Here is a 12,288-nt window from a genome sequence, read left to right as displayed (position 1 = left end):
CCTTCTCTCTTTTTCTCTCATTTTTTTATTTGGGCCTTTTTTTTATGGCCTCTTTTTTCCGTCCAGAGTCTCATCCCGACTTGTGGGGGAATCATAGTCTCCATCATCCTTTTCCCACTTGGGACAATGCTCTAAAAATGAAGATCATCACACTTTTATTTTCTTACAACTCAACAATTACAACTCGACACTTAGAACAAAATATGACTCTATATGAATGCCTCCGGCGGTGTACCGGGATATGCAATGAATCAAGAGTGACATGTATGAAAGAATTATGAACGGTGGCTTTGCCACAAATACGATGTCAACTGCATGATCATGCAAAGCAATATGACAATGATGGAGCGTGTCATAATAAACGGAACGGTGGAAAGTTGCATGGCAATATATCTCGGAATGGCTATGGAAATGCCATGATAGGTAGGTATGGTGGCTGTTTTGAGGGAGGTATATGGTGGGTGCAAGATACGGCGAAAAGTGCGCGGTATTAGAGAGGCTAGCATTGGTGGAAGGAAGAAAGTGCGTATAATCCATGGACTCAACATTAGTCATAAAGAACTCATATACTTATTGCAAAAATCTACAAGTTATCAAAGAAAAGTATTACGCGCATGCTCCTAGGGGGATAGATTGGTAGGAAAAGACCATCGCTCGTCCCCGACCGCCACTCATAAGGAATACAATCAATAAATAAATCGTGCTCTGACTTCATCACATAACGGTTCACCATACGTGCATGCTACGGGAATCACAAACTTTAACACAAATATTTCTCAAATTCACAACTACTCAACTAGCATGACTCTAATATCACCATCTTTATATCTCAAAACAATTATCAAGCATCAAACTTTTCTTAGCATTCAACACACTCATAAGAAAGTTTTTACAAATCTTGAATACCAAGCATATTAGGATTATTTAAGCAAATTACCATGCTATTTAAGACTCTCAAAATAATCTAAGTGAAGCATGAGAGATCAATAGTTTCTATAAAACAAATCCACCACCGTGCTCTAAAAGATATAAGTGAAGTACTAGAGCAAAACTATATAACTCAAAAGATATAAGCGAAGCACATAGAGTACTCTAACAAATTCCAAATCATGTATGGCTCTCTCAAAAGGTGTGTACAGAAAGAATGATTGTGGTAAACTAAAAAGCAAAGACTCAAATCATACAAGACGCTCCAAGCAAAACACATATCATGTGGTGAATAAAAATATAGCTCCAAGTAAAGTTACCGATGGAAGTAGACGAAAGAGTCCCCAAGCTTTGGCTTTATGGTGTCCTTAGATTATCTTGGGGGTGCCATGGGCATCCCCAAGCTTAGGCTCTTGCCACTCCTTGTTCCATAATCCATCAAAATCTTTCACCCAAAACTTGAAAACTTCACAACACAAAACTCAACAGAAAATCTCGTGAGCTCCGTCAGCGAAAGAAAACAAAAGACCACTTCAAGGTACTGTAATGAACTCATTCTTTATTTATTTTGGTGTTAAACCTACTGTATTCCAACTTCTCTATGGTTTATAAACTATTTTACTGGCCATAGATTCATCAAAATAAGCAAACAACACACGAAAAACAGAATCTGTCAAAAACAGAACAGTCTGTAGTAATCTGTAACTAACGCAAAGTTCTAGAACTAAAAAAAATCAGCCAAAATAGGAAGACCTAGACAATTTGTTTATTGAACAGAAGCAATTGGAATCAGTATTTTATCACGTTCTGGTGATTTTTAACAATTGTTTTCGTGAACAGAAAGTTTCTGGAAATTACAGCAAGATTGAATAACTATCATCCAAGAAGATCCTATAGGTTTAACTTGGCGCAAACACTAATTAAAACATAAAAACACATCTAACCAGAGGCTAGATCAAATATTTATTCCTAAACAGAAGCAAAAAGCAAAAAATAAATAAATAAAATTGGGTTGCCTCCCAACAAGCGCTATCGTTTAACGCCCCTAGCTAGGCATAAAAGCAAGGATAGATCTAGGTATTGCCATCTTTGGTTTTAGGGAAAAATAGAGCAAACTTGCTATCTATGGAATTAATCTTTCTATTTTGAAAAAGTACATGGCCATTAATAGTAGAAGAAAGATTAAGTATGCTACGGAAATTGGCATCTAGGCTAGCTTTTATCTCTTTGATAGATTCGTTTTGGTAAGAAAGCAAAAGAGATGTGATTTCAACTTTCTCATTAATGGGGTGCCCAAATATAGTTTTCATCTTTTCATAGGTGTCTATGGGGTCCCCTTCAAGAAAACCCTCTTCAAAAATAGAATCCAAGACTTGTTTGAACGAAGCGGGCAACCCAACATAAAAGCTTTTTAAGTAAACCTCAATTTGGTATTGAGGTACATAGCTAGCACGGATCCTTAATAGCCTATCCCAAGCATCTTTCAAAGATTCATCGAGTAAATAACGAAATATTCCAGAATCTTCTTCATCAAGATTGCTAAGGTTTTCATTGATAACTCCGGCAGGTTTTCCATAGTATTTTTATTTATAAGTTTAGATAAGATAACAGGATTGTCTAAAGCGCTAAAACTCGGGAGAGAAACCCCAACTCTTTTTGGTTCTGACATGGCGAGGGAAAAGCGAACGAAAAGAGGCAACGGGAAAAAGAGGGCGAATAAAACGGCAAGGGTGAAGTGGGGGAGAGGAAAACGAGAGGCAAATGGCAAATAATGTAATGCGGGAGATAAGGGATTGTGATGGGTACTTGGTATGTTGACTTTTGCGTAGACCTCCCCGGCAACGACGCCAGAAATCCTTCTTGCTACCTCTTGAGCACTGCGTTGGTTTTCCCTTGAAGAGGAAAGGGTGATGCAGCAAAGTAGTGTAAGTATTTCCCTCAGTTTTTGAGAACCAAGGTATTAATCCAGTAGGAGGCTACGCGCGAGTCCCTTGCACCTACACAAAACAAATAAATCCTCGCAACCAACGCGATAAGGGGTTGTCAATCCCTTCACGGTCACTTACGAGAGTGAGATCTGATAGATATGATAGGATAATAGTTTTGGTATTTTTGTGATAAAGATGCAAAGTAAAATAAAAGCAAAGTAAAAAGCAAAGGAAATAACTAAGTGTTGGAAGCTTAATATGATGAAGATAGACCCGGGGGGCCATAGGTTTCACTAGTGGCTTCTCTCAAGAGCATAAGTATTTTACGGTGGGTGAACGAATTACTGTTGAGCAATTGACAGAACTGAGCATAGTTATGAGAATATCTAGGTATGATCATGTATATAGGCATCACGTCCGAGACAAGTAGACCGACTCCTACCTGCATCTACTACTATTACTCCACTCATCGACCGCTATCCAGCATGCATCTAGAGTATTAAGTTCATGAAAACAGAGTAACGCCTTAAGCAAGATGACATGATGTAGAGGGATAAATTCATGCAATATGATAAAAAACCCATCTTGTTATCCTTGATAGCAACAATACAATACGTGCCTTGCTACCCCTACTGTCACTGGGAAAGGACACCGCAAGATTGAACCCAAAGCTAAGCACTTCTCCCATTGCAAGAAGGATCAATCTAGTAGGCCAAACCAAACTGATAATTCGAAGAGACTTGCAAAGATAACCAATCATGCATAAAAGAATTCAGAGAAGATTCAAATATTGTTCATAGATAATCTTGATCATAAACCCACAATTCATCGGTCTCAACAAACACACCGCAAAAGAAGATTACATCGAATAGATCTCCACAAGAGAGGGGGAGAACATTGTATTGATATCCAAAAAGAGAGAAGAAGCCATCTAGCTACTAACTATGGACCCGAAGGTCTAAGGTAAACTACTCACACTTCATCGGAGAGGCTATGGTGTTGATGTAGAAGCCCTCCGTGATCGATGCCCCCTCCGGCGGAGCTCCGGAACAGGCCCCAAGATGGGATCTCGTGGGTACAGAAGGTTGCGGCGGTGGAATTAGGTTTTTGGCTCCGTATCTGATCGTTTGGGGGTACGTAGGTATATATAGGAGGAAGGAGTACGTCGGTGGAGCAACAGGGGGCCCACGAGGGTGGAGGGCGCGCCCTGGGGGGTAGGCGCGCCCCCGTACCTCGTGGCCTCCTCTTTTGTTTCTTGACGTAGGGTCCAAGTCTCCTGGATCATATTCTTCGTAATCACGTTCCCGAAGGTTTCATTCCGTTTGGACTCCGTTTGATATTCCTTTTCTGCGAAACTCTGAAATAGGCAAAAAACAGCAATTCTAGGCTGGGCCTCCGGTTAATAGGTTAGTCCCAAAAATAATATAAAAGTGAATAATAAAGCCCAATAATGTCCAAAACAGTAGATAATGTAGCATGGAGCAATCAAAAATTATAGATACGTTGGAGACGTATCACTGACACCTGGGACGTAGCTACTCGAGTAGTATTTTTTTTTGGTTATTGTTGAGACGGAGGAGGGTTTCAACTGGGCTGTGGCCCGCCTAGCCCAGGCTTATATTTTATGTTCACCACATGACCAGCCCAGCTATTTTTTGTTTGTGAAAATGAGCCCAGTTTATTTTTCCTGAAGAATACCCAATCCAGGCCTACTTATTTTTCAACGCCCTGATGGGCCGCAACTCTTTCAAGACGCCTGCAAATCTTGAAAGTAATATAAAATGGATTGTAAATATAAAAACAGATGACAAATTGGCAATTACTTTATAATTTCTGAATTTTTTCACATTTCATATTCCAATTTCACCGGGCTTTAACCTAATTCAAATATATATTCAAAGTACTTTAAATCTGGCTCGACATTTCGGTATTAAAAATAGTCTGGAACCCACAGAAATATGCAAAATTTCATTTAAATTTTTAACCCTGGCCTTGGCCAACAAAAAAACGGACTGCAATAAATTGCATAAGAAGTTGCAATGAGCTATATATAAATTATTAAAAAAAATAGGAAATGGTCTGACTTGTGGGCCTATTAAGTTGACGCGTATGCAAGATTTTTTTTACTTATTATATACGACAACAAATGATTCTAGCAGACGTAACCGTTGAATGTCAATCCAACGGCCGTCGTGCTTCTTCAATCTCTGATCTTCTTGCTCCAGCCGCCAAATCCAGCTCCGGCGGGACCGCCTGCTCCCGCCTCTCGTGGCCGGCTGTGCTGCCGCGTAGGCCTCACCGCCCCCTACTACTCCCACCGCTGGCTAGGCCATCCCTCTACTCACCCACATCCCTCCACTGTTGTGGCTTCGCCGCCTCCGGGTCATTCCCTTCCTGGGTCTCGCCCTCGTCCATCGCGCTGGTGTTCTTGGCACGGCGTGGTCAACGTTGTCAACAAACGACAACATCGGAAGAGGGACGTACATGGAGAGGCTGACAGTTGGGACCCACATGGTCCATGGCCGCACGCAAGCAAGTACCTCCTTATTACGCCAAAAAGAATGAATACTCCCGCTGACTGCTCAGACCCACCAGCTATATCTTCGCACGCAAGGAAGTGCCTCCTTATTACGCACAAAAAAAATGAATACCCCTTGCTAGCTGGGACCCACCATAGTGGGAGGCTGACTTGTGGGCCTACTAAGTTGACACGGACGGTGGGCTTTGTCAACTTAGTCAACAAACGATTCTATCACCAGTGACCGTTGGATTGTTAACATCCAACGGTCGTCCTGCTTCTTCAACCTCTGATTTTCTTGCTCGAGTCGTCCAAACCACCGCGTGCTCTTGCCTCCCGTGGCCGGCTGTGCTGTCGCGGAGGCCTCACCGCCCCTACTACTCCCACCGCTGGCGAGGCCCTGCGGTGACGGCAGCCTCACACCGCAGCCAAACCAGTGAACCCTCATACTCCTCTCCACGTGGGCATCCACTGCCGCGTCTTCCCCGGCTTCGCGTCGTTCCCTTCCTAGGCCTCGCCGTCGTCCACCGCCTTGGTGCTCTCGGCGCGGCATGGTCAATGTGGTCAACGAACGACTTCCATCGGAAGAGTACTGTACGTTGAGAGGCTGATAGCTGGGTCCATGGCCGCAGCAAGGAAGTGTCTCCTTATTACGCGCAAAATAATTATTCCTCCACCTAACAGCAGGGACCCACCGGACGGGCCACTGTATTTCACGAAAAAAATGTTTCCCCCCTGACTGCTGGGACCCACCAGCTACATCTTTGCACGCAAGGAAGTGCGTCCATATTACGAGCAAAAAAAATGATTCGCCCCCCTGACTGCTGGGACCCATCAGCTACATCTTCGCATGCAAGGAAGTGCCTGACAGTCGGGACCCACCCGGTCGAAGCGTACGTAGCGTTGTCATTCTGGTCGCGAACATGTACATACATACTGGTCGATTGGTCTGTCTGCAGGCTGCAGCGATGAACCGTGGCCGTGTAAGGAAGGGCACGTATCGTAGTAGAGGTGCACACGTAGCATGTACACGTACGTACAACGGCCAGGGTGCAAGAAAGTAAATACGGCCACGTATGTACATATGGGCGGGGTCTCGAACGTCTACTCGCGCATACGTACGGCCAGGGCTCGTATACATGGCTGGGTCGGAACGAAGAAACTGTGTCGTCGTCGTGTTCATGGGGAGGCAACGGAATGCGTCGTGTTCATCGGGAGGCAACGAAACACGTGCTGTTCATCGGGAGCCAACCGGCTTGGACGGAACAACCGATGGAAACGAGGCCTGGCGTACCGCAGAACGGAGGAAACAACCTTGTGTTCGACTGTCCACGGTTGAAACGAGATCCTGTTCATCGAGAGGGGTCTGGCGTACCGCAAAATGGTCGAAAAGGGGTCCTGTTGATCGGGAGGGGTGTGGCGTACCGCAAAACGGAGGAAACAGACTTGTGTTGGTGCGCTACGGTCGAAACGGGGGTCCTGTTCATCGGGAGGGGTGTGGCGTACCGCAAAACGGGACTCCACGGGATACTGTTCATCTCCACCGTCGACTGCCTCCATGGACTACTGTTCATCCACCGTCGACTGCCTCCACGGGCTCCTGTTCATCCACCGTCGACCTCCTCCAGCCTCCACCTGCGACTATTCATCCACGGGCTCCTGTTCATCCAGCCTCCACCGCGTGCTCCTCCACCAGCTACTGTTCAACCAGCCCTCTCCACGGGGTCCTGTTCAACCACCCCTCCACAAGCTACTGTTCATCCAGCCCTCCACCGGCTACTGTTCATCCAGCCCTCCACCGGCTACTATTCATCTAGCCCTCCACGGTGTCCTGTTCATCCAGCCCTCCATGGGGTCCTGTTCATCCAGCCCTCCACGGGGTCCTGTTCATCCACCGGCTCGATCGATCGGGGTCCTGTTCATCCAGCGGCAACGGCCTCTACTACCACGGGTTCCTGTTCATCCAACCCCCCACCGTGAGCTGTTCATCCAAACCCCCTCAACAACGCTCACTGTTCATCAAGGGAAGGAGGCAGCAGTGTTCGATCGGCTTCAGTTAGCAGCAGTAGCGAAGGAATCACTCGGGTTCAGTTAACAACAAGGGATCGATCGCTCAGGTTCAGTAACGTAGCTAGTGCAATCGCTCGGGTTCAGTTAGAGCCCAATGCCTCGCACGCATGCGCGTACGTACGAGAGAAACACACATCGCTTGGCCCCGACCACCCACCGTAACCGGGAACTCCCCCGATATTTTCCTCGCCCTCGCTTCTACCATGGTTTTTTCCGTCATGGACGGCCCAAAGAATGTCATGCAGCTGCTTCTCCGGCCCGCCCAGGACGAAAAGCCCATTTTCTGTCATGATTTTTTGTCATAGAAGTAGGAGCCCACCACATCTAGGATGATACCGGGTTTTGTCACGATTATCGTCATAGAAGGGTCATAAGTATGAAAGAAAAAAAATTCGTTCGGCCCAAAATGTCATGGATGTGTCTTTTTTTTGTAGTGATTGCTGCTGTCACTACTATCAAAACTATCATATTACTGTGCTATTGATTACTTGCTGCGGATAATTAATCTCCAGGTGTGGTTGAATTGACAACTCATCTGCTAATACCTTCAAATATTCTTTGGCTCCCCTTGTGTCGAATCTATAAATTTGGGTTGAATACTCTACCCTTGAAAACGGTTGCGATCCCCTATACTTGTGGGTTATCAAGGAGATCATTGATCGAGCTACCTCGGTTCGACGTATCTGTTAGGACCTGGCATTGTTGGACATTAACCGCCAGAGCTTCATACCTCTGCCGGGTCATGGTTGGCGGCCCCCTGAAGGTAATCTTGTGAAGATCAATACTGATGCTGCAATCCATCTCGATGCCGGCGTCGTCGGCATGGGGGGAGTAGCCCGCTCTTCCTCGACTTTCCTGGGCGCATGGTGCAAACCCCATCTAGGCGCCACGGATCCTTTCATTGCTAAAGTGCTCTCCTTGCGTGAGGGCGTCATCTTCGCCAAGCTTCGAGGCTACATGCACGTGCGACTGGAATCCGGCTGTCTTGAGGCAGTTAACCTCTGGAACTCTAGCTACACCGACCGCTGGGTAGTAGCACCGATCATCTCAGAAATTAGATAGCTCTCTGCTAGCTTTTCGTCTTTCCATATTTCTCATGTAATAAGGGCCACTAACGGTCTCGCACATCTGTGTGCTAAGCGTGCATGTACGCTTAATGTGACTGAAAGCTGGCTGGACTCCAGCCCTAGCTTCCTGGTCAGCAGTCTCCTGGCTGACTGTCCAGTGAATGCCTTCATTTAATAAAGCTCTCTGAAGTTTCCCGCAAAAAAATGGTTCTCAGATTATCATTCCTCGCCTCTATTTTTCTGCTCTATCTACATATTTGATCGACGGGTACGGACAACCACCGAGTGACGAGAGGGGCATAAGAAAAGGGAATGGAGACTACTAGACTGTGATACTGCAAAGGATTCTCCGTGACAGCGACAAGTAGCTTCAAACCTTTATCTCGCAGTAGTGCCCGTAATATGTTCGGCAATTGATTATGGTATATTGACAAACTATTTTATGCACATATTGTGGGAAGGACAACCTTATGTTGGTCTCTTTGGCTTAACAAGAATGATATGTTTTTTAACACAAAACGTGTGTCATTTGTGCAGATTATGTATGCATGTACACGATGGCTTCACAGCGCCGGTCCTAGGGGGGGGCGAACGGGGCGGCCGCCCCGGGCCCCCAAAAGCCAGGGGCCCCTCCCAGGTATACGTACGTTAGGTATACACATACAGGTCTTGGATGGAAAAAATCTCTCACCGCCTCACTCAGCGCCTCAGCCTCGCGTGCTAGCCTAGGAAAGTAAATCCAATACGCTGTTGGGCCTGGCCCATGTTTGCACGTACGTGGTCAGGAGAGATCGGAGAGGAAAGGAATCGTTGGGTTGATTTCCTGTAACTTAGGAATAAGGATCGATTGTTCCCTGCCCTTTTCCTATTCCGTTGTTCCTCACGAACGAACGACGCGAGTAGCCGAGTACGCGACGACTGCAGCAGCAGGATCTCTTCGAGTTCGACCTCGGCTGCGACTGCAGCAGGTATGTCTGGGCGCGCCCTCTTCCCTCGCATGATCTTCGTCGTATTTCTGTTCTTTCTAATCCTGATTCCCAATTTCTCGATCGATCGAACAGATTAACAGGGAATCGTTTTTAGGGCGCTCGAATCATTGCGCCCAAGTTGCCAGATTAGATTATAGAGAGAAGGTACTATACCATGCCCTAGCAGATTCTTATTATATTAGATGATCTTCTGTACTTAATGTAATATTTTAATTAGCTTTGCGCTAATTTTAAAGTGAATTGTTCCTTTCAATTTCAGCAGGGTCATGTCGAGTACAGGTAGAAAGTATCCATCCGGAAGTCATAAAAGAAAGAAGAAGAAGGAGGCAGATGAGGAAAAAGAAGCATTGAGCGGATCTCTTTTCAAATATTATAAGAGCGATACGAGCACGCCAAGAAATCCAGACGAGTTGGCGATAGTTCTTGCGGGTGACCGAACTAATGGCAATCCAGAAGATGATGGCGATACGCCTACAGAAGGCAATGCTGACGTCAACATGGATGATACCAATGTGAGTGATCATGAGCCCATATTTAATTCATCTGCGGCGGAATCTACTAGTGTTGATGAGGAACCAATAAGTGTGGATATTTATGATCCAAGCAATTGGGGTAATCTTGATAACAAAGCGAGGGACATATTAGTGGAAAAGGGGCCTAAAAGGGAAGAAGAAAACACTAAATATCCTTTGGATGAAAATTTAAGACATTTTTCGTATAGCCATTACTCAAGAAAGATGAGCAATGGAGAGGTGCGTGATAAAAAATGGTTAGTGTTTTCAAAACACACAAATAAAGTGTTCTGTTTTTGCTGTAAGCTTTTCAATTCTGATAAATGCAAGAGTGCAATGGGGAATGATGGGTTTTGTGATTGGAGGCATATTAATGAGAGACTAAAAGAGCACGAAGCTAGTGTCGACCATATTACCAACATGAACTCGTGGAATGAATTGAGAGTTAGACTGAGCAAGCATGAAACAATTGACAAAGATTTACAGCAACAAATCACAAAGGAGAAGGAACGCATAAGGCAAGTTTTGTTAAGAATTGTTGCCATTGTGAAATTTCTTGGTAAGCGCAATTTGGCTTTTAGAGGATCCAGTGAGCAACTTTATGATAATACTAATGGAAATTTTTTAGCTTGTGTGGAGATGGTTGCAGAGTTTGATTTGGTAATGCAAGACCATCTTAGGCGTATTCAAGATAAAGAGATCCATCACCATTATCTTAGCCATAAAATTCAAAACGAGTTGATTTCTCTTATGGCTAGTGACATTACAAATTCTATTCTCAAGATTGTCAAAGTGGCCAAATATTTCTCTGTTATCCTAGATTGTACCCCGGATGTGAGTCATCAAGAACAAATGAGTTTGTTGGTTCGATGTGTTCATATATCTGATGGAAAAATACAAATTGTGGAGTACTTCCTTGCTTTTTTGGTAGTGGAGGACACATCTGGTTTGGGAATTTTCAAGGTATTGGTTGATTCTATGAAGTCCTTCGATCTTAATATTGATGATATTAGGGGCCAAGGTTATGACAATGGATCCAACATGAAAGGAAAATACAAGGGGGTGCAAAGTCGGTTGCTTGAGGTAAATCCAAGAGCTTTGTATATGCCATGTGCTTGCCACAGTCTTAATCTTACCCTTTGTGATATGGCTAAATCTTGTGGTAGAGCTGTTTCTTTTTTTGGAATTGTGCAACGAATATATGTATTATTCAGTGGTTCTACGAAAAGATGGAAAGTTTTTGTCAGCCATGTGACAGATTTGACTGTGAAATCGTTGAGCAATACTCGTTGGGAGAGTCGTATCAAAAGTGTTAAAGCAATTAGATTTCAAGCTCCTAACATAAGATCAGCTTTACTTGAGTTAAGTGAAGATAGTGGTACCGAACCCAAGGATAGGAGTGATGCAAAAAATTTGTTTGATGTGCTTGGCAGCTATGAGTTCATACTTGGCATGGTCATTTGGCATGACATTCTATTTGCTGTAGATTCAGTAAGCAGGAAGCTGCAATCACCATCCATGTGCATTGAGACTGCCTTAAAGCAAATAGATGGTATGAGGACTTATTTTGACACTTATAGAGAGGAAGGGTTTGATTCTAGTGTGATCATTGCCAAAGAAATCGCAGCTGAAATGGGTGTAGAGCCATCATTTCCAGTAAAGCGTCGTGTTTCTAGGAAGAAACAATTTGATGAAGATGACAATGATGAAGCGATATTGGAAGCTGAGAAGGATTTTAAAGTCAATTATTTTTTGATTATGGTTGATAAGGCGGCCACTTCACTGAAAATTAGATTTGACGAACTTGAGTCATTCAAAAATATATTTGGATTTTTAATGAGTTCAACGGCCTTGAAGTCATTGGACCGTTCTGAACTTAAAGACAGTTGTACAAAATTTGCAAGTGCTTTCTCTTCGGGTGGTTCATCTGATGTTGATTTAAATGATCTGATTTCTGAGTTAATTGTTATGCAGTCAACTTTGCCCGATAGAACAATGTCTGCTATGGAGATTTTTGAGTTTGCGAGGGAAGCAGATTGTTATCCAAATATTGCTATTGCATACCGGATTTTCTTTACTATGCCTGTTACTGTGGCATCAGCTGAAAGAAGTTTTTCGAAGTTGAAATTGTTGAAGAACTACTTGAGATCTACAATGTCGCAAGAGAGGTTAAATGGCTTGGCAACTTTATGCATCGAGAAAAATTTGGTTGATGAAATTGATATTGATACCATCGTTAGTGATTTTGCATCTCAAAATGTTAGAAGAAAATTTTGA

General features: G+C 44.1%; 1 protein-coding gene across 1 annotated transcript in view; it reads left to right on the top strand.

The window, feature by feature from the left end:
* Positions 1 to 12,288, top strand: part of LOC109785987 (uncharacterized) — a 135,123-nt gene extending 122,835 nt beyond the window's left edge. The window contains exons 2-3 of the mRNA XM_040398207.3: positions 9,759 to 10,251; positions 10,342 to 12,288. Coding sequence (XP_040254141.3) covers positions 9,759 to 10,251; positions 10,342 to 12,288 — 2,440 coding nt within the window. The remainder of the gene's footprint in view (positions 1 to 9,758; positions 10,252 to 10,341) is intronic.

Source organism: Aegilops tauschii, chromosome 1 (genome assembly GCF_002575655.3).
Source record: "Aegilops tauschii subsp. strangulata cultivar AL8/78 chromosome 1, Aet v6.0, whole genome shotgun sequence".
Lineage (NCBI taxonomy): Eukaryota > Viridiplantae > Streptophyta > Magnoliopsida > Poales > Poaceae > Aegilops > Aegilops tauschii.
This window is presented reverse-complemented; position numbering and strand designations above follow the sequence as displayed.